Source organism: Rutidosis leptorrhynchoides, chromosome 2, assembly GCF_046630445.1.
Source record: "Rutidosis leptorrhynchoides isolate AG116_Rl617_1_P2 chromosome 2, CSIRO_AGI_Rlap_v1, whole genome shotgun sequence".
Lineage (NCBI taxonomy): Eukaryota > Viridiplantae > Streptophyta > Magnoliopsida > Asterales > Asteraceae > Rutidosis > Rutidosis leptorrhynchoides.
In genome coordinates, this window is record NC_092334.1 from 457,573,286 (window position 1) to 457,597,668 (window position 24,383).

Genomic DNA, 24,383 nt, shown 5'->3' on the forward strand with positions numbered 1-24,383 from the left:
TACACACACAATTATATAATTATCAAAAGTTACGACGTTCATGAATCGTCGGACAAACAGGGTGGTCAACTGTTATATAAAACCTCATTTTCAAAAGTTTTAAAACTTGTCAAAATTCATTGCTTATCATGTCGGAAACATTAAATCATAACGAGAATTTGGTTCAAATTAAGTCGAAATTTCCGGGTCGTCATAGGGTTCCTATATCCATTATTTAGGATCGAGATACTCGTTTCACGTCTCGATTTTGGAATAAGTTTCATGAAGATATGGGTACACAATTGAGAATGTGCACGGCGTACCATCCTCAAACGGACGGTCAAACCGAACGTACGAATCAAACATTGGAGGATATGTTACGGGCGTGTATTATTGATTTCGGTGGTTGTTAGGATGAGCACTTGCCTTTGGTGGAATTCTCGTACAATAATAGTTACCATGCTAGTATTGGAATGCCACCGTATGAGATGATTTATGGGCGAAGGTGTCGAATTCCTATTTGTTGGGGTGAAGTGGGACAAAGGGAAATCGAGAGTACCGATTTGGTTTTAGAGACGAATAACAAGATTGAGATGGTTCGGACTCGATTGAAGACGGCGCAAGATAGATAAAAATCTTATGCCGACAAACGTAGGTGACCGATTGAGTTTCAAGAAGGTGACATGGTGATGCTTAAAGTTTTGCCATGGAAGGGTATTATTCGGTTTCGAAAATGGGGAAAGTTAGCTCCTCAGTTTATTGGGCCATTTAAAATTTTAGCTTGTGTTGGTGAAGTTGCGTATCGTTTGGAATTACCCGAAGAGCTTGCAGGGATCCATAACACATTCCATGTTTCCCAACTCTGTAAGTGTATTGCGGATGATTCATCATGGGTACCATTAGACGAGATTGAGCTAAACAACAAGTTAGAGTATGTAGAAGAGCCGATTGCTATACTCGATGAAAAGGTGAAAAGGTTGAGAAATAAAGAAGTGAGAACCTTTAAAGTTCAATGGCATCGTAGTAAAGGTTCCGAGTTTACTTGGGAGCCCGAAGAATTTGTGTTGGTATATCTTCATGCTTGTCATGCGGCTTGGATCGCGATGACGCGCTCCGATTCAAGTGGGGAGAGTTGTAAGACCCGAATAATTATTGTACAGAAGTGTAAATAGGGTACATAAAGTGTGAGAAGCAGTGTGTAATTAAACAGAGGTCAGAGACTGCCCAAGCCCTTGTACGCACCGTGCAGTGTAAGTGTGTGCGCTGCGCACTGATGCTGTTGACAGATTTCTGTTTTAATTTAAATTGAACGTGGGGCATTTTGGTCTTTTCACTCGAGGCCGGATTTAAAGCCACTAAAAGGCTGGTTGGAGTCTTTAGTTCACATCCTGTGACGTCCTCCAGATAGGGCTTGGAAGAATAGCGTCACTAAATATATCAAATTACAGTTATATAAACGAGAACGACTCTATATGAGACGTTTTATTGAGTTTTGCAGTGGAAGATAAATAGATTACATTGTATTTAATGAACAATGCATTAAATTTATTTAGTTGATATGATATGTGATGAAGACTCCAAGCATAGCAAGCAATTATCATCAGTTTAGCAAATGCAAGTCCTTCAAATTATCCATGAATGACTCGTTGATATGTTGCTTTCAATTAGCAAATACACAGCGGAAGCAATACTTAAGTACCTGAGAATAAATATGCTTAAAAAGTCAACACGAGGTTGAGTGAGTTCATAGGTTTGTCATAAATAATGATTTCAGTAATAGTGTTAGACCACAAGATTTTTGTTCATAAGCTTGGTCTCGCAGGGACTAATTAGTAGATCTCGCAGATCCAAAAGTTATTCATAAGCTTGGTCTCACAGGGACCAATTAGTAGATCACGCTGATCCAAAAGTTATTCATAAGCTTGGTCTCGCAGGGACCAATTAGTAGATCACGTAAATCTAAAAGTTGTTCATAAGCTTGGTCTCACATGGACCAATTAGTAGATCAAGCAGATCCAAAAGTTGTTCATAAGCTTGGTCTCACATGGACCAATTAGTAGATCAAGCAGATCCAAAAGTTGTTCAAAGTTTTCCCCAAAGACAAGTTGTGTTTATACTTGTCGGTTAGGGACTTAGTCGGACATAGCCGAGTATAGCATAGTTTAAAGTTAGTACTTGTGTCTAGCGTGTAAAACAATTATAAAAGTTGTGCATGTATTCTCAGCCCAAAAATATATGAAAAGGGAGCTATGAAGACTCACATTAAATAGCAGTTGAAGTATTCCTTGAAAGGAATGAAATGAATGGAAATAAGTGACCGGGATCTCAACGTATCAATATTGTGACTCAATATTGCAGGAAAAAGTACGAAGATGTAACGGACATTACAAATGCTAGGTTGACCTCACGAACAATACCTATAACCTCCATAGCTATAACCTATACTTTCCTTAGCTCTATCCCGCTCATAAAACCCGTTTTAAAATGAACCGCTCATGACTTCGTTGTAGTATTTTATGTATAAATAATAATATGTTATAATTCAGTAGGCTTATAACTACCTTTAGTGGTTTGATTATGTTATAATTCAGTAGGCTTATAACTACCTTTAGTGGTTTGATTCTTGATTAAGAATACTAATAATGAAGTGTAAGAACAAAGATGATAATGGAGAGAAAGAAAGAAACACTTTGTAAGTGTGAGAAATGGTGCAAGTTTAATGCTTGCATTTATGAGTATTTATAACCTAAAATTTCAATATAAAAATACATACTTTATGTACCAAAATTGACTATATGTATACTAGTTTATAATTTTATTTTTAGTCAATATAAGGGTGTACTAGTTTATACTTTCCTTTTTTTAATTTTTATTTATTTTTAGTCAACATAAGGATGTATTTGTTTAGGATTCTTTTTAGTCTCATTATTATTATTATTATTATTATTATTATTATTATTATTATTATTATTATTATTATTATTATTATTATTATTATTATTATTATTATTATTATTATTATTATTATTATTATTATTATTATTATTATTATTATTATTATTATTATTATTATTATTATTATTATTACATTTACTACATGATAAGTATTATTTTCTTTTTACTAATTCATTACATTGAAATATATATATATATATATATATATATATATATATATATATATATATATATATATATATATATATATATATATATATATATATATATATATATATATATATATATATATATATATATATATATATATATCTATGTGTATATATATATATATATATATATATAGTTTACTAATTCTTTTTACTAATTCTTTTTACTAATTCATTACATTTAATATTTAGTTTTTCAAAATCAATTATATTTTAAAGTTTATTTTAAAATCGTTTAAATAATAGAAATTATTATAACACGTAATGTTTTTAATTAATATATATATTTACATTAAATTGTTCGTGAATCGTCAGAATCATATAAAAGTTAGGTTTAAATTTAGTCAAAAATTTACGGGTTGTCATAGTACTACCTTTTAAAAGAAATTTCATCCCGAAATTTAGTTGTTGCCATTAATCGGTGTTGTTCGTACATAGACGAGGATATTTACGTTTTATTTGGTCTTCATGTTCCCATGTATGTTCGGGGCCTTGCGTGAATTCCAACAGATAGAATATTGTTTTGTTTCAAAATTTAAATCATACGAATCATAAATTCTACAGGTTCTTCGATGAAGTGCATTTTATTATTAATGCGGAGATCATTCAAAATGATGATGTTATACAAGTCATTTCAGTAAATCATCATTGATTATCAATCCGAGATGGTTTCAAGAAATTTTATTTTTAGATGATTAAACGCTGATTGTAATCGTCAATGGATCTAATGGTTGACGAATATGCGTTGTTGATTTCAAAAGTAATGAATGATAATTTCGGTGGTTTGATGTGATAATTCATCATAGAATACGAATGAATATAATTCATGAATGTAGTGATCTTTAGGAAGATAACACCTGCTAAAGCTTTACTTGGATTCTGATATATCAAAATCAGAATATGTAATTGAAAATGGTTGTTCTTTAGTGAACGGATACATATATCTTGTGATTGTAAGGAGTATATTTACTGACTACTGAATCAGAATTAAAGAATGTACAATGTAACATATTAATGTGAGATATAAATATTTCTCGGGTCTTACCTACCCGTTAAAATATTTTCACAATTAACATTTTTTACAAAAGAGAAGATATACGTTCATATATGTATTCTTCAGATATAATATAGATTTAATGAGTTAATATAATATTAAACTCATTTGATTTGCGGTTGAAACGAGAATAAATAATCTCCAAAACCTTAGAGATTTCATAATTGTCGCGAAATATTTCGCTAATGAAGTTATGAATCAATACTTCATCGTTTGTTGTTATTGATATACCTCGATATATGATGTTGATGCTCGTGAAATTCTTGTGAAATTCACAAGGCATGAATGATGTTTTCTAGAAAGTTTCGAGTACATCGAAAACAGATGTGTAAAATCAAACATGTATTTGAATAATACACTTGATTTATTATGAAATGGAGTTTATTGTGCTGAAGCAGTGATTAACGATTGTTAAGTCATTAACGAATGATGTACATCATAGCATATTAGTGATATGAATTAACCAAGTAGTATTTACTAGTTAAGATTCACACGTAATAGCTTAGTACGGAAAGATTTATTATTATTCCAAACCATATATATATAAAGTATACATATATAATTCTTCAGGAAGAATGAGTCAATACATCTTAACTTATTATTACTAATATTCCTTTGTATCTATGTGTGTATGATGTTGATATCCGAGGTACCGAGTGTGATGTTGAGACGTGGGATGCGGATGTTGTTGTTGATGAAGATGGTGCTGTTGGTGGTGATGCTGTTGGTACTAGTGGTACTGGTGGTGATGTCGGTTATGCTGCTGGTGCTGCTGATGCTTGTAGAATTCGCACCATATTCTCCAGAGCCACCACTCGAGTGCGAAGCTCGTTAACTTCCTCTATTATACTGGGATGATTGGCGGTTCGAACAAGGGGACGAATAAAATCTAGAATCCTAGATAATATATACTCGTGATGGGATATCCTATAAATGAGGGTGAAAATAGTGTTTCGAATTGGTTCGCCGGTAAGTGCTTCAGGTTCTTCGCCAATAGGGCAATGTGATGGGTGAAAAGGATCACCTTCTTCACTTCTCCATTGATTAAGTCGACTACGAACCCATCCCCAATTCATCCAGAAAAGGTGATGACTAATTGGTTGGTTCATTCCGGTTACACTGCCATTGGAGCTCAAGGAGTTCGAGGAATCAAGTGAGTAATCCATATTATGTGATTGAATAAAGGGTTTTCGATATGAGATGAGATGTTGAATATTGAATGATATATTTGTCTCCTTGAATATGTATATATAGCAAAAGATTTCCGTAATTTACGGAGAAAATTTAGGAAAAGTGTTAGACAAAGTCTATTGAGATAGATATGATAAGATATGATTTGTCTATACTCCAATAATAGCAGTATGACGTGTCGAGATCATAAAATGATAAGTATGTAATCTAATAATCTTTCGATTAAAGACTTTCAATTCGTATACTGTGATAACCCAATGACATTTTCTGGTTCGCAAACCGATGCATAAAGGCATAAGGCATATAGGTACGTGATATATAACAGGGAGTTATATACGTTTGAGTATGAATAGTAACAATTATAAGAGTTTCAAAATACATATGTAATATACAAAACCAGGATAGATGACATAGGAATGCCGAGAATTTCAGAAATCATGGTGTTGCATTTAAATGCGGTGGCGGAATTGGATAATACTTAGGAACATGAGCAGAGTTCTTAGATTGGCTTGGCATTCGAAGATAAGTAAAGATTCTGAAGTATAGTGTAGCATTTATCAGTTAAAGACAACAAGTAAAGGCACTATGGTCAAGGAAAGTTGTAGTCCTACATTGCAAAGGTACCTAATTGTATAAAGCATACATAAAATGCAATCATGGTTCTCTACAACAAACTGCTTTGATACCAATCTGTGACATCCTCCAGATAGGGCCTGGAAGAATAGCGTCACTAAATATATCAAATTACAGTTGTATAAACGAGAACGACTCTATATGAGATGTTTTATTGAGTTTTGCAGCGGAAGATAAATAGATTACATTGTATTTAATAAACAATGCATTAAATGTATTTAGTTGATATGATATGTGATGAAAACTCCAAACATAGCAAGCAATTATCATCAGTTTAGCAAATGAAATTCCTTCAAATTATCCATGAATGACTCGTTGAAATGTTGCTTTCAATTAGCAAATATACAGCGGAAGCAATACTTACGTACCTGAGAATAAACATGCTTAAAAAGTCAACACGAGGTTGAGTGAGTTCATAGGTTTGTCATAAATAATGATTTTAGTAATAGTGTTAGACGACAAGATTTTTGTTCATAAGCTTGGTCTCGCAGGGACCAATTAGTAGATCTCGCAGATCCAAAAGTTATTCATAAGCTTGGTCTCACAGGGACCAATTAGTAGATCACGCTGATCCAAAAGTTATTTATAAGCTTGGTCTCGCAGGGACCAATTAGTAGATCACGTAGATCCAAAAGTCGTTCATAAGCTTGGTCTCACATGGACCAATTAGTAGATCAAGCAGATCCAAAAGTGGTTCATAAGCTTGGTCTCACATGGACCAATTAGTAGATCAAGCAGATCCAAAAGTTGTTCAAAGTTTGCCCCAAAGAAAAGTTGTGTTTATACTTGTCGGTTAGGGACTTAGTCGGACAGAGCCAGGTATAGCATAGTTTAAAGTTGGTACTTGTGTCTAGCGTGTAAAACAGTTATAAAAGTTGTGCAGGTATTCTCAGCCCAAAAATATATGAAAAGGGAGCTATGAAGACTCACATTAAATAGCAGTTGAAGTATTCCTTGAAAGGAATGAAATGAATGGAAATAAGTGACCGGGATCTCAACGTATCAATATTGTGACTCAATTTTGTAGGAAAAAGTACGCAGATGTAACGGACATTACAAATGCTAGGTTGACCTCACGAACAATACCCATAACCTCCATAGCTATAACCTATACTTTCCTTAGCTCTATCTCGCTCATAAAGCCCGTTTTGAAATGACCTGCTCATGACTTCGTCGTAGTATTTTATGTATAAATAATAATATATTATAATTCAGAAGGCTTATAACTACCTTTAGTGGTTTGATTATGTTATAATTCAGTAGGCTTATAACTACTTTTAGTGATTTGATTATGTTTTAATTCAGTAGGCTTATAACTACCTTTAGTGGTATGATTCTTGATTAAGAATACTAATAATGAAGTGTAAGAACAAAGATGATAATGGAGAGAAAGAAAGAAACACTTTGTAAGTGTGAGAAATGGTGCAAGTGTAATGCTTGCATTCATGAGTATTTATAGCCTAAAATTTCAATATAAAAATACATACTTTATGTACCAAAATTGACTATATGTATACTAGTTTATAATTTTATTTTTAGTCAACATAAGGATGTACTAGTTTATACTTTCCTTTTTTTTTAATTTTTATTTATTTTTAGTCAACATAAGGATGTATTTTTTTAGGATTCTTTTTAGTCTCATTATTATTATTATTATTATTATTATTATTATTATTATTATTATTATTATTATTATTATTATTATTATTATTATTATTATTATTATTACATTTACTACATGATAAGTATTATTTTCTTTTTACTAATTCATTACATTAAAAAAATATATATATATATATATATATATATATATATATATATTCATTTCGAAATATATATTTGAAATATTTATTTAATATTTAGTTTTTCAAAATCAATTATATTTTAAAGTTTATTTTTAAATCGTTTAAATAATAGAAATTATTATAACACGTAACGTTTTTAATTAATATATATATATATATATTTACATAAAATTGTTCGTGAATCGTCGGAATCATATAAAAGTTAGGTTTAAATTTAGTCAGAAATTTCCGGGTTGTCATACATCCACCAACCTCATCATCTCTCCCATTTAATTCTAGTGTGAGAAACCCATTGAGAGAGAGAAAGCTCAAATCAAGAAGGAAGAAGTTAATTTCTGGCCAAAACGCGAGTATTAAAGTTGTTCATCTAGTCACTAGCTACGTTGTGATTGTGGTGGTAAGTCTTAATCTTAATTTCCTTATCTTAATTGTTTAAGGGTTAGGGTTTTGGGTTAGTGATGAACATAAAACCCATTATTGGTGATTTTGGAGGTTTTGGGTAAGATTTGGGTCATGAGGACTCAAGAATGACTAACCTAGGGTTTCAAAATGATAATTGGTGTTTATGAGTCTTAAATGGTTAGTTAACCACTAGCACACATTGATATTAAGTAAGTGGGTGTTATTTGGGTGTGTTGATGATCCAAAATGGGTGTGTTAACCGTGAGATGGGTCAATGGAGTATTTGGTGACCTAAGTGGTCTAATGAATGTGAAAATGTGATAACCTTATGTTAAAAAGTGTATTAATTTAATGACCCATCCTAATCCATCTGGACGAATACATTACATTTGGTTACATCGTGAGGTACTTGACCTCTATATGATACATTTTACAAACATTGCATTCGTTTTTAAAAGACAAACTTTCATTACATCAAAAGTTGACGGCATGCATACCATTTAATAATATATTCAACTATAATTGACTTAATAATAATCTTGATGAACTCAATGACTCGAATGCAACATCTTTTGAAATCGGTCATGAATGACTCCAAGTAATATCTCTAAAATGAGCAAATGCACAGCGGAAGATTTCTTTCATACCTGAGAATAAACATGCTTTAAAGTGTCAACCAAAAGGTTGGTGAGTTCATTAGTTTATCAAAATCATTCATTTCCATCACCTTAATAGACCACAAGATTTCAGATATTCAATTGTACACGTAACCCGAGTACATAATAACACACGTAACCCGCGAATTAAAAATCATTCATATGGTGAACGCTTGATAACTGACTTAACTTTAATGCATAGAATATCCCCAAATAGAACCTTTCGTCTGTATAATAATAATAATCTCGAAGTACTAAAACATCTGTACCCCGGATGGGACTTGTCGAGGTCCATATATCTATCTTTAGGATTCGCGTCAATTAGGGGCCATACCCGTTTCCTAATTATTTGGTTACCAAGCTAAAAAGGGGTGATATTCAATATTCATAATCCAGCCATAGAATGTAGTTTTTGATCACTTGTGTCTATTTCCTAAAATATTTATAAAATCATCGTATGTATTCTCAGTCCCAAAAATATATATAAAAAGGGAGTAATGAAACTAACAATATGATATTTTGTAGTAAAAATATGGATACGACGGAACTGAACAATGCAGGATTGGCCTCGGATTCACGAACATATATCGAGTATATATATTAACTCATATAATAACATTCAAACAAGTTTATTTACTAATATTAATATACTTGTATCTTAATAATTTATATGTTATTTTATTAAGTAGTTTAATTATAACTATTTTATATTTTGAATAATTAATTAATATTTAGATATCAGATTCTTATTAGAATACATTAATTAAAATATATATAATGTATTAAAATTTATATATATGTTTATATTAAAGTATATTTATATATTATATCTAACTTAAATAATAATAACATTTTGTTTTAAAAACAATAGTATGCAATACTAATATAGTCATGATATATGTAGTAAATATATTTTTATATAAGTATCTTTTGTTTAAAACTAGTTGTGGAGCCCTCGCTTCGCGCCGGGGGCTCCGTTTTGAATGCGAGTTAAAAAAAAAGTCTTTCCTTTTGTGGATCTATTTTGTAAAAAAGAATTTTTTTCGACATCTAACATTGAAGGGTTGTTCCTTTTGTGAAAGTTGCTTCTTTTAGCGTTAAAGTTAGTTGATCTATTTTGTAAAAAAAAATATTTTTCGACATCTTTTGGTAGCATTGAAGGGTTGTTCCTTTTAAGAAAGTTGGTTCTTTTATCATTGGAGACAAAAAAAAATGTAGCACAGTAGTGGCCTATGTGAGTCCTACTGTTTGAGCGCAGTGTAGAAGCCGGTAAAGTGTGGTGGGTGTTTTTGGTGTTAGTGATGGGATAAATAATAATTTATAATATAGGTATAAAGTAGGGGTTCGATTTGTATGTTAATGAAAGTTAGGAGGTTGGTTTGTAAAAAATGAAAAGTTAAATAGTACTATTCATAACAAATAAGACAAATTTTGTCTATTAGTTACATTGGTAATAATAATTATAAATATACTAAAGTATTAATAATAGTATTAATAATTTAATAGTGATATATTAAAAATAATGATAATAATGATATTAATACTAATAATACTTATATCTTAATAATAATAATGATATTAATGATAGTGATAATAATAATACTTAATGCTAATACTTATTATGAATGATAATATTATTAATCATATAACAAAAATAATTAATAATAATAACAACAATAATAAATATAAACATAATAGTAATAATAATAATGACTACCTTAATAGGAAGAGCTAAAAAGAATAAATAAACTGCGTGCGCCCAGGTTCGAACCCCCGACCTCTTGTTAACCCACCAACGCCCTTAACCATCCAACCACTTCTGTTTTTCTGTATTTAATATCATTCCAAAACTATAAAACCCGTTTCTATTGTTTCAGCCCAACAATAACAAGTCCATGTAACAACCCTAGTAGGCTATCGTTATAACCAGGGATACGGCCCAAAAGCTAAATCTCACGGCCCAATCAATTAAAATCCGGCCCAACACCAAACTAGATCTTTAGCCCAATAATAAAATAAATTTACGGCCCATTAGAAGGTGGAATATATGGCAGCCCAACAAGAATCAAATCAGTCCAATGCACCGTTTTAATTCGCATATGCAATTTGTCTGTTGGTGGAAAAAGTAAATGGATAAAAAGAAAGAAAAAATAATAATAATAAAGCCGTCATCATCTTCTTCAATTCTTTTCACCATCAACGAATTATTCATCATCATATTCATTTGTTTTCGCCACCTTAATTTCTGTAACGGAATCACATAAACAAAGACAGTAGTTAAATCCTACGATTGTCAAAAATTATCCGGAGGTTTGGCCTGGCTGGTTTGACAGAAACAGAAACTAATTAGCAGGTTGTGGTGGCGATGGTTTGAGAGGGAAAGAGAGAAATAGTGGTTGTCAACGGTGGTGTTAAGGTGTTGTTGGAAGATAGTGATGGTGACGGATTGCTCATGAATCAAGTGGTGATGGAAGGTTCCATGGTGTTGGATGGCGATGGGTTATGGTGGTTGATGGGTGATCTCATTTGAAAAAAAGAAGAAACAGAAACTCTAGTGTAGCAACAGCAGCAAATAACAAGAGGTACAAATGGTGGCGGTTGATAGTTCATGAAGGTGGTGATTCACGGTGGAGGATGGTGGCGGCTATAGGGTGTAGTGAAGTTGGTTATCGAGTTAGCGGTTTTTGGTTGATAAACAGAAATGAAAAATAGAAGTAATAATAATGGAGATCGAATGGCATCCACACCGAAGTTGCAGCAGCCCTTTTTATGAATCAAGGGTTATGATTGATGGTGGTACTTCGAGTGAATTAGAAACAGGAACAGAAAGAAAATAGCAACCTCGAATAGTATGATCTTGGTGATGGTTTACATGTTTTTACTCAAACAGAAACAAATTAGTATTAGTAATAAATTTAATGATGATGTTTGTTAGTGGTCATGGGTGTATACGACAGTTTGAAATAGAAAGAAAACGGAAATATAGCAGGGGCATAACGGTGTTGGTCTTCGATAGAGATGGTGGTTGATGAAGGTGTTTGATTTGTTGATCGATTAAAATAGCAACCCACATTAACAATGAACTACAGCGGCCTATGTTGATAAGGGTGTCGATGGGGTTTGATGGGTTACGTATTGAAGGTAGTGATGTGGTGATGGGTTTATCGAATGGTTGTAGAAATCGGGTAAATAACAGAAAAAGAAGGTTGCAGACGATAATCTAATGATGAATGGGGTGGTGGTTTGATATCCATATATGTATCTCATATATTTACATATATATGATGATATAAGATAAAGCAAGGAGATATATTTGAGTTTTGTTCGAATGGGGTTTGCTCGAAAAAATATAACAACAAGCAGAAGCCATTTCAATTTGTAGTAGGAGAGGAGTAATTTTAGTGATCACAGGTGGTATCTTAGTTTGGTGTTTGGTTATGGTTATTGAGTAGAAACACTAAATGATTGAACTAATAGTAGAGAAAGAAGAGAAAGGTGGTGTGGATGTTTGATCATTTGTATGTGTATGTATATATAAAGAGATGGGTCAAGTGGGAGTAACAAAATATGCATGATTGTGATAAAGTCAAGATATATAATTCCATTTATGTCATGTTGCAATGTTTATTAAGTTCGTGAATTGTAATTTGGATTTAACCTGCCGACAGTTTAAATTAGGAATAGTCTTTAGTACTCCGTTGTTAAACAGTGGCGGATTAAAGTCTTCAGAAAAATCTCATATTTTTAAATTAACTATATTTATTTATTTTGTTCATTATGGTATAAAATTTGATCTTTAACTATTAAATAAAAATTACATTAATTATTCACTCCCAACCCCAAGTAAAATATAAAAAATTTTAAAATTTATCAAATAACTTCTAAATATATTATTAATAAGTCTATAATTTATAAAACTCATTTTCGGATCACCGTTTATTTTAAAATCACATAAATTTGTATTTAACTTGCTTAATAGCGATCGACTGACAAACGAGTGTTGTTATTGTTTACTAAATAAATTCGAAACCATATAAATATAAATTCAATATACCTTATATATATATATATATATATATATATATATATATATATATATATATATATATATATATATATATATATATATATATATATATATTTAATATCATATATTATTTTATTTACATTATTAATTAACTCATATAATATTTTAATTTATAATAATTAATATATATATATATATATATATACACACACACATAATGATTCGTGAATCGCCGGGAATAGTCGAAGGGTAATTGATTACATGAACACTGTTCAAAGTTTTTGAAACATTAAAATTACAGACTTTACTTATCGTGTCGAAAACATTAAATCATATAAAGATTAAGTTTAAATTTGGTCGGAAATTTCCGGGTCGTCACAGTACCTACCCGTTAAAGAAATTTCATCCCGAAATTTGATTGGGATGGTCATGACTGACAATAAGTATGTTTTCATGACGCATACGAGCTGAAAATTAGAGTTTTATCATCTTCAAGTAATATAGATAAATCAATTTGATCTCGTGAAGAGTACGAGTGAAGTTATCACAAAAGATTGAGATAGAGATTCAACTTTTGACGTAGTCACGGTTGATTCCGGAATTCAAGGGATTTAGAGAAAATCTTCATAATAAGATTTGGTTGTTCGATAATTAAGGAAATTAGAATCTTCTTAGGTTAAATACAATAATCTGTTTTTGATTGCTCTGTCGGATATTTCACTGTAAATCCCCCTCTTCATTTCCTTTATATTTTGGAGTTCCATCCTTTTGTTTTTCTCATCCCGACTTTAAGTCAAGCGAATAATGGTCCAAAATTCTTAGGTAAGAAGTTTTGAATGAACATGACTAATGTTCTAAGAGAGAGATTGTAATAGCACGATCTTGATTGGTTAAATTACCAGAATTCAGGAGAAAAGATAGAACTATCAAGAAATTATATTCTTGATATGTTTATATATTAGATTGAATGTAAAAGTCGTGTAACATGGCACATGATGACGTTATAGTCTGTGAATCATCACGTTCCATTAGAAACTCAGCATGACTTACTGCAATATAATCACATTGATCAAGTGTCATTATATTACACTAACTCATGCTTCAGTTCCCAACACTACTTCAAAAACATTCCTAATTTAAATTCGAATTTTTCAGAATTTAGAAACTAAAATAGTTTCCTTTTATGATATATCACATATAGCGCGAAGAGATAATTAATATCGGATGAGAATATTTATGAAGATATCTTCAGAAATATTGAGGATATTTATAATGAAAGATACGATAATATCTTATAATTCTACAATCAAAATGTGATGAAGAAATTCATTCACAATGATTTAGAACAATTACAGAACAAGGTATTCGCTAAAGATTTCATCAGAACAGAATCATCAGGATTCTTTATGTACAAGTTTAGTCCTTGTGATTAGTTCAGAGTCTCCTTCATGGTTTGCTCAATTCATTTTTCAGTATCAAAATCTTTGAGCTTTTTCAACACTTCATTCTTTATCATCAAACTATTGACTGTTAAGGCAGTCTTCAATTTTCACTTCTTCATCAGCTTTTTCAAAACTCAAAAAACTGATTCATAGGCTAAAGCGCTTTTCAGAAGTTCAGAATTGAAGTTCGTAAATTCAGGAGATAGAAGTTATATATATATATATATATATATATATATATATATATATATATATATATATATATATATATATATATAGGGTCATAATCAAGAGGGAAACACTTTTTTGGGGGGAAGGGGGAAGCAAATTATATTTTTTTTTATTTTTTCATTTTTTGAAAAAATTTTGTTCACGTACATTATAGATTAGATGAAAATACGAACATTTGAAAAAGACACTTTGTGATGAATGTCATTATTTTGGTGGGAAAACGCTCGAAGAAAAAAATAAAAACATTTAATGCATTGAATGTTTTGCTGCTGAGTTTATTTGCATCGTTTTGTTTTCATCTTGTGTGAAGTGTTTTTTTTCAAATTTAGCCCGATTTAGAGTTTAGGGTTTAGAGTTTAGGGTTTTGGGTTTGCGGGTTTACTCCGTAAACCCTCAACCCAAAACTCTAAACCCTAAACCCTAAACTCTAAACCGTTCGTGTTAAAATATTCAATCTAAACCCTAATTTCTAAACCCAAAACCCTAATTTCTAAACCCTAATAGCTAAACCCTAATTTATAACCCCCTAATTTCTAAACCCTAATTTCTAAACCCTAACTTCTAACCCCTTAAAAAAAACTCAGCAGCAAAACATTCAATGCATTGAATGTTTTTATTTTTTTCTTCGAGCGTTTTCTCGCCAAAATAATGACATTCATCACAAAGTGTCTTTTTTAAATATTCATATTTTCATCTAATCTATAATGTTCGTGAACAAAGTTTTTTTAAAAAACGAAAAAAATTACTTCCCCCCAAAAAAGTGATTCCCTCTTGATTATATATATATATATATATATATATATATATATATATATATATATATATATATATATATATATATATATATATATATATATATAATTGTTGTCGTAGCATCGCTGAGAAATTCGAGATTATTGATTGATGCCTCTCGGTATTTGGTATGGTAATTATCGTTACATGATGCCGATGAGTTCATGATAAGACTTCAATATATAAATATAGTAATTTGTCGAAGGAATTTAAGCTAAAGAGCAACGAGGTTTCTGGTACGTCTGCTGATAATAAGGTGGAATACAAAAGGTTTTTCGGTAACAATAAAAGAGAACGCATATATATCAAGGTTATAATAAGGTTGATTCGAATGAGAAGTCGAAGTTGACTTGCTGGAGCTGTGACAAAATTGACTATTTTGAATAGGGATCGTAAAGTTATTTTTGCTAATAATTGCCAAAAGGTCTGACATGGATACGTGTTAAACTATGACTTTGGTTTCGGGAGTCTTTCAGGTACATAACTGTGGGTAACATGTGGTTGGATCATCATCTCGATTGTTCATTACTTGAAGTGTCTTTAAGAATTTCGAAGGGTTTGAACACAGATTATAATCGTTAATATACATATAATGTTCTAGCACATTTTTGAAGTCAAAGTATAGCTTTGAAAGATGTAGGAATCTAAGAGTGATGATACCAGTTACATCTCGAATTGAATTTTGCAATTTCAAAATCAGAATATGTAATTGAATTTGAAGAATGTATATTGTCATGAAAATAGTGAGTATAGTTGATGATTGCTGAATCAGATTCGAAGATTGAAACATATTAATTGTGAATTTATCTATCTCTCGGGCATTACCTACCCATTAAAAAAAATTTCACAATTAATATTTTGTACAAAAGAATTTTATTACAGTCTTTATGAAAATATATATGTATATATTTTCTTCAGATGTAACGTAGATTTAATGAGTTAATATTAAATTAAACTCATTTGATTTACGGTTAGAACTAGAGTACATAATCTCTAAAACATTAGAGATTACATAATCATCATGTCGAACGAAGATAAATGAGGTAGAACGATACGTAGAACGAAGATAATCGATATAAAAGGATATGTAGAACGAAGATCATACTCGAAGTATAGATGATGGTATTGAGGCGTGTGATGTCAAGGCTTGTGTTATTGGTGGTACTGGTATTGATGTTGGTGGTACTGTTGGTGCCGATGATGTTGTTGAAGCTGGTACGTTTTGCACCATATTTTCCAATGCTACAACTCGGGCGTGAAGCTCGTTGACTTATTACTCCGGGATGATGGTCAGTCAGAACAAGTGGATGAATAAGGTTTAGAATTGTGGATAGAATATAATTGTGTCGAGCTACTCTTGAAATGAGGCTGAAAATGGTGTTTCGGATAGGTTCGCCGGTAAGTGCTTCGGGTTCTTCACCAAGAGGTGAATTCGGTTGGTGGAAGGGATCGCCTTCTTCGTGTCTCCATTGATTAAGTCGACTACCAACTCAGCCTCAATTCATCCAAAATTGATGATGGCTGATTGGTTGATCCATTCCGGTTACACTGCTTTCGGAGCTCAAGTGGAAATCCATATCGGAATAGTTGTCGGAATCCGAGGAATTCGAACTGGTTGAGGGATCCATCTCGTACGATCAGATGGAGGATTTTCAATATGAATTATATTATAGGATGTAGATTAGTATCCCGCAATACATAATTTTCATATGCATATATAATACTAAAATCCCATAAGTTACGGAGGAATCTACGGAAGCTGTCAGGAAAAGTCTATAGTAACAGATACGCTAAGATATGAATATTGTCTATACACTATTCATGCAATCAATGCAGTAAGATGTGTCTAGACTAAGAATGATAAGAATGATAAGTAGGTAATTTCCTAAGGATGATAAGTAGGTAATTTTCGACACGAAATGATAAGCAAAACTTTTGACATGCAGACACGGTCGAAGTCCAGACTCATTAATGCATCCTAACAACTACTAGTTAGACACACTAATGCAAGACCTGGTTCGCTAAGACCACCGCTCTGATACCAACATTAATGACCCATCCTAATCCATCTGGATGAATACATTACATTTAGTTACATCGCGAGGTACTTGACCTCTATATGATACATTTTACAAACATTGCATTCGTTTTTAAAAGACAAACTTTCATTACATCGAAAGTTGACGGCATGCATACCATTTAATAATATATTCAACTATAATTGACTTACTAATAATCTTGATGAACTCAACGACTCGAATGCCACGTCTTTTGAAATCTATCATGAATGACTCCAAGTAATATCTCTAAAATGAGCAAATGCACAGTGGAAGATTTCTTTCATACCTGAGAATAAACATGCTTTAAAGTGTCAACCAAAAGGTTGGTGAGTTCATTAGTTCATCAAAATCATTAATTTCCATCACTTTAATAGACCACAAGATTTTAGATATTCAATTGTACACGTAACCCGAGTACATAATAACACGCGTAACCCGCGAATTAAAAATCATTCATATGGTGAACGCTTGATAACCGACTTAACTTTAATGCATAGAATATCCCCAAACAGAACCTCTCGTCTATATAATAATAATAACCTCGAAGTACTAAAGCATCCGTACCCCGGATGGGACTTGTCGAGGTCCATAGATCTATCTTTAGGATTCGCATCAATTAGGGGCCATACCCGTTTCTTAATTATTAGGTTACCAAGCTAAAAAGGGGTGATATTCAATATTCGTAATCCATCCATAGAATGTAGTTTTTCATCACTTGTGTCTATTTCGTAAAACATTTATAAAATCAGCGCATGTATTCTCAGTCCCAAAAATATATATAAAAGGGAGTAATGAAACTCACAATACGATATTTTGTAGTAAAAATATGCATACGACAGAACTGAACAATGCAGGGTTGGCCTCGGATTCACGAACCTATATCAAGTATATATATATATATATATATATATATATTAACTCATATAATAACATTCAAACAAGTTTATTTACTAATATTAATATACTTGTTATCTTAATAATTTATATGTTATTTTATTAAGTAGTTTAATTATAACTATTTTATATTTTGAATAATTAATTAATATTTAGATATCAGATTCTTATTAGAATACATTAATTAAAATATATATAATGTATTAAAATTTATATATATGTTTATATTAAAGTATATTTATATATTATATCTAACTTAAATAATAATAACATTTTGTTTTAAAAACAATAGTACGTAATATTAATATAGTCATGATATATGTAGTAAATATATTTTTATATAAGTATCTTTTGTTTAAAATAATAATTTTAACTATACTAAAGTATTAATAATAGTATTAATAATTTAATAGTGATATATTAAAAATAACTAGTAGCCAATGCCCGTGCGTTGCACGTGAACGGTGGCTTGTTTTGTATTTCTAATGTGTTTGCTAATTCAATATCCAAGGTTATGAGGATCTATTTAAAGTGGCTTTGTAAACAGAGGACTTCAAAATGTATACGAAATCGATGGTTTTTACCTGTGCTATTTCCAGAATTGAGGGTATTGTAGCATAAATTTATAGTGCATATGAATCCAGGAAAACGAATTAAAAATATCGGTGCTAGCTATTACATTTCGGATCAGACGACATTATAAATGTAGACTGGTGGACACATTTTCCACATAGGGTTAAACAATTGAATATAGCTGCGGAGTCGACTCTGATATTTGGTTGCCAAACTGGTTGCCTGTGCGCGTGGAAGCTTGGGTATAATGGCTTTTTTATTTCAGTTGAATATCGACATCCTGTAGCTGCTGCCATTTATAGCAAATCTGAAGTAAATCATGTGTTGGTATAATAACTATGAACTATTACGATCGTTTGATGTTATCACCTAGTAGAGTCCAATTTGTATGCTATATTCTTAAACTTAGTATTTATATATCTCTTTCAAAGGTAATGCCTATCTACATTGTATACCTGAGTCTAAAGGCAGGTTAGCCACTGTTTTCTGGGAGGTAAATGAAATTGAGTTACAGAATAGGTGCGCAGAACTATGGGTGTGTAGTATGCCTGTTTAAAACTAACAGTTTATTAGCTATATAGGCTGCAAATAGCTTTATTGCGAGCGTAACTTGAAGCAAATGCCAAATAAGACAACTAAGAATATGTTTGTTAAATTAGAAACCTTATATTCTGTAAAAGTAAAAGTGAGCTGAATGAATGTAGCAGAGTATATCCTATATCTTTGAATTAAGTTTCAAATAACACAACGAAGTCCATGACTGCCAAAATAGTAAAAGTATAATTTGTAAAATTAAAAGTGAGGAGTAGTAATGTACCAGATTAATGCGCGTATGCTATTTTATAATGTTCCCATTTGCAGGGGATGCCTGAAACAAAAGTTCACCTGAACCAGTTAATTGTAGGGGTACATATTGTTAAAGTAGGAAGTAACCGTGGCTGTTATTGCGAATATCGCCCGTGTTTCAATTAATTGTATATTTTTAATTAATAGCATAAATATGTTATAACTTATAAGCAAATGAAGGACACTATATAATTAATTGGTTAGAGAGAGTGATGATGAACCTTTAAGTAGTAGGATGTAGGTTTGTGAATGTTTCCTTGTAGACGACATTTCGTGTATGGTTCTGTAACCCGTCGTATAGTTCATTGACCATCACTATATTCAGGCCATCGGGGTGAGTGACTCGTGACATTGCCATGTATAGCTGCCCATGGCTGAAGACCGGTTTTGGTAAGTATAGGCCCACTAATTCTAGGGATTGTCCCTGGCTCTTGTTAATCGTCATCGCATAGCATGGTTTAACTAGAAACTGGATGCGCTGCAGAACAAATGGCCATTTGGACTGTGTAGCGGTTAAGACTATTCTAGGTATTATGACCGTATTCCCTATATGCGAGCCAGTAATTATGCGGGCATGAATCACGAATTTCTGAAAGTCGGTAATTAAAAGCCGAGTTCCGTTACACATGCCTGCGCTGGGGTATAAATTCCGTAACAACATTATAGGTTGACCGATCTTCAGTTTTAGCTTGTGCGGTGGGACGCCGGGGAAATTCAGTTTATTTAAAAACTCGACCGGATATGCCTGGTGTTGCTCCAGTGCATCTGTTGATCCCTTGCATATTTCATCTGAGCTTTGGTATGTCATACTTTGAGATTGTAGTTTCTTGAACATGCTTTTATTAATCTGGTCTGCATCGTCATTTCGTGGAGTTAAAATTGCCCTTTCGCGTAAGTAGTCTTCATCTTGATGGTTTGCTATGAAATCTGGGAATATGGTGTCCACAATAGTGTCAATTGGGGAGGTATCTGATTCAACAATATATTCGTCGGGAATTTTTATCCATGTAGCCTCATCTTCCCCGTCTCGGGTAGACGCTGGGACGTTACCATCTCCAATATCGAGCACCCACTTATTGAATAACCTTTTTCTTGTATCAATGGCACCGTCGGGAGCGTATTCGTTGACCCGCATAATTCGTGTTAGTGTATGTAGCTGACAATGATTCCACAGGTTAGAACGGTTAATGCACGCATGCACCACCTATTGTCTTTTGCCCTTGGGGATGACCGGTAAGATCTGTCTAAAATCACCTCCCAATAGAATCGACATCCCGCCAAAGAGCCTGGTTCTGTTTGTTTCATCTTGAGCGCCTAAAATATCCCGCAAGGTTTTATCCAATGCTTCAAATGCATATTTTTGTGTCATGGGAGCTTCGTCCCAAATTATTAACCGTGCTTGCTGAATGAGATCAGCCAGGTGTGTTTTTTGTTTTATACCGCAAGTGCTATTCTCCATGAGTTCTAATGGGATGACAAATCTACTGTGAGCAGTCCTGCCTCCTGGTAAAAGCAACGATGCGATTCCTGCGAATGTAAATTGTTAAAGTATGTGTTTTCATATAAAAGGGTAAACATGTATTCGACAATACAATGGTAACTGCATGGTTTAACGTTATCTGTATAATTATACATGGCTAATATATTACATAAGGGGGTAACAAATGTCTAATGTGATAGTAAATAAACGGCTAAGTGTAAACACAAACAGGGAGAAAGATTAGTTATGGGTAAAACCTTATAATTATAAACCGGGGGTAAACAGTACCAAAATAGTAGGCGCTAGACATTTATGTATAATGAATGACTGTTTTTTAATTATTAATTGTAGTAAATATTGAGGTACATATCCTGCACAGCTGCTTTTTTTTTTAAAAAAATGGGCGTACCTGATGATGCTACCGCAAGGACGATCATCTTTTCTGATCTCAGCTTGGTCAATATGGTGTTGTACACAAACGTTTTTCCTGTACCACCAGGGCCATATAGGAAAAAAAGCCCGCCCTTCTTTTGTGTGACTGCTGCAATAACCTTCTCATAAATGGCTAGTTGTTCTGCGGTGAGAGACTTGTGAAGCGTGGTGTGTAGGGTTTTCATTTCCTGCAGGTTGTAGTTTAATTCCTCTCGAATTAGTCGATTGTCCATATGCGTTAGTAGAGATTGGTCAGGTTGGGGCAAATCCGGGTAATCCGCTAGACTTTTACCATTTTTATTCAAGATAGCTTCTATTTCGACCAAGCAATAGTTTTTAATCTGAGTCTCAGTCAGGATTAAGTCCGGGTAGTTGTACAGTTTTCGCCTCTTGCGAAGAATGTCATCAGATAAGGCCTCCCAATGTTGTTCCCAAAGTTTGAGAGGTTTACTGACGTTGCAAAAAAGCAAAATTGTGACGAACAAATCGCGAAGCTGTGAACCAGAAGCCCATAATGTTGCCTCGTCTATCTTCAAATGATTGGGGACCTTTCACTATATTTAACAACATACGGAGATAATAACGCTCGCCCGATGCCGGGTTTGAGTACACAATCCGTCCAATGCATCGCCGTTGTTTTTGAGGGGTCCACTCTTTTGTGTCCTGGTTCCATACATAGTGAATAGGGATTTTAGCGTATGTAAACTGTCGGGCATTCTCGTCTCGCTTGTTCAGTTCAAACCATTGAGTGAACATTGTCTCCTTTATGCTTTCTCTATGTAGAAGCGCGGGGAGGTTAGCTGAATCATGTACGGTAATAGCTTGTTGATTTGGTAAATGATATGACAGCTTTATCACGGATGGCTGAGAAAAGTGGATGTCGAATGAAAACATTCTCCAAACAGCCTCACATGGAGACAGGTAACGACAATCCAAATAATTTTTTATTTCGTCTACTTCAACAATCTTTTCTACTGAGGAGTTTTCTATCTGAGTTAAATTTTCCTGTATAACAATTGTTGCTCGGTCAGGGCCTTTGTTTAAGTATTTAAATAAATACTTGATAGCCCGAGATCTATTGCACCATTCTACATTTATGTGTGCGTTGTATTTTAGTAGGAGGTATCTGTTGTAAGGGACAATAAAGCTGTTGTCAAGTGTAGTTTTGGCTTTAGTAACCGTTTCGCCATTTTTCCTTCGGCGGTAGTTTGCGTATCCATCATCATCTATTGTTGTCTCTGCGTAATACGGTTTAGGGAAATGTTTTGAACATTTTCTTTCAATAATACAGGGTGCATCCATGTTGTTTCCACCACATGGTCCATGTAACATGTATTCACTAACGGCTTTGTACCCTTCTGGGTAGTCAGTCTTAGATGGGATCTCAGCGGATATGAGGTCATCGATGTCTGATGGACTCTTGCATTTGCAGTAGCGAGTTAACCAAATCAGCATATGTACATGAGGAAGCTCGCATTTTTGAAACTCAATTATATGTATACCTGAAGGAAACAATAGGTTTTTATCAGGAAACCGTGGTTAATTGCAAAATGAGCCCATATAGTGTTTGAGTGAAACATGTCATAGGGTCTGCAAGTAGTTTAATTATCTACAGGGTTATTGACTAAGAACTTAATACTTAAATTGGTCAACAGGGTAATACCTATAATTATTAGTAGGTTGCTGCTATGTATTTTAATATGGGTCTTTGTATTTACAGATATTTATTTAATTTATTTATGTTTTAACAGGTATTTAAATGATAACATAGAGGTAGGGTAACAGAAACAGTTATTTTGACGCCACTTTGACAATAGTGTCCACGATAAGAAGGAAATGGCCCTATAATGGGAAGTTTAAAAGTGTCTAAAAGATACCTGCTTCCGTTGTGCCAAAAATGTGTTTCTTCATTATGTCAGTCATTATGCAATCAAGCTTTTGTTTGAAGAAGCGTGCGCGTTGACCTTCTATATAGGATAGCATGGCGTCGATTTCTGGCCATTTAGGGTTGGAGGTGAAGGTAATGAATAAGTCGGGGTTATCAAATTCTCGACAAAGAGCCATCGCATCTTGGTAGTTCTGGACCATATACCGCGGGCTCCCTGTGTGTGAAGATGGGAGGATGATACGTTTTCCTATTGAGGTGGCTTTCGTGTCTCCTCGTGTCACAGCATCACAAATGTTATTGTATAGATCAAGGCGTAACTCGTTTTGATGATTCCTTAGCCATTTAAGCCATTGTTCTTCGATGGTTGTGAACGCGTCGACTAAATATTGCTGAAATAATCGTCCACCTCTTAGCAAGGTGGTGCCCTCATTTTCACGTTGTTGAATCATATAACAATAGAACTCACGCATGGTGACAAACCCTCTAATAGTTTTCCATCTTCCGTTATTATTACGGTACGGGATTTCTTCGTGATACCTTGTTTCCCCATAGGGAAATAATAAAGGGTATTGTAATGCCATATACAGTTGGTGTAGTTCTGATATCCTTTTCGGGGGTGAATTTTTTTTTTTGGACAATGATATCACGTGAGGTTGTACATTGCCCAAAATCGCTTGTTATCAATGCTGCTACTTCCGCTACAGTGGGAGTGTTATATTGTCGGGTATGTGTTACCCTAGCAAGCAACCTGAGTTCAAAATTTGACGATATGTTATTAGTTGCCCAATCTGGTGCCATCCGAAACGCTTGTGCAACGGAACTGTGGTCATTCAA

General features: G+C 33.0%; 2 protein-coding genes across 2 annotated transcripts; both read right to left on the reverse strand.

The window, feature by feature from the left end:
* Positions 1-19,972: 19,972 nt before the first annotated feature.
* Positions 19,973-20,884, reverse strand: LOC139889311 (uncharacterized). Its single transcript, XM_071872271.1, has one exon. It carries the CDS (start codon positions 20,882-20,884, stop codon positions 19,973-19,975), a length of 912 nt encoding a protein of 303 aa, XP_071728372.1.
* A 69-nt stretch (positions 20,885-20,953) lies between these two features.
* On the reverse strand, positions 20,954-24,130 carry LOC139889312 (uncharacterized). Its single transcript, XM_071872272.1, has 4 exons — positions 23,539-24,130; positions 22,164-23,163; positions 21,639-22,111; positions 20,954-21,276 (listed from the first exon to the last, which is right to left on the reverse strand). The coding sequence occupies exons 1-4, from the start codon at positions 24,128-24,130 to the stop codon at positions 20,954-20,956; spliced, it is 2,388 nt and encodes a 795-aa protein (XP_071728373.1).
* Between the last annotated feature and the right edge of the window lie 253 nt (positions 24,131-24,383).

Coding starts and splice junctions, on each gene's coding strand:
- LOC139889311 (XM_071872271.1), bottom strand. CDS start 20,884: ATGCGGGTCAACGAATACGCTCCCGACGGTGCCATTGATACAAGAAAA.
- LOC139889312 (XM_071872272.1), bottom strand. CDS start 24,130: ATGGCATTACAATACCCTTTATTATTTCCCTATGGGGAAACAAGGTAT. Junction 23,164..23,538: donor TTTTGGCACAACGGAAGCAG/GTATCTTTTAGA, acceptor TGTTTCCTTCAG/GTATACATATAATTGAGTTT. Junction 21,277..21,638: donor CCTTGCGGTAGCATCATCAG/GTACGCCCATTT, acceptor TTACATTCGCAG/GAATCGCATCGTTGCTTTTA.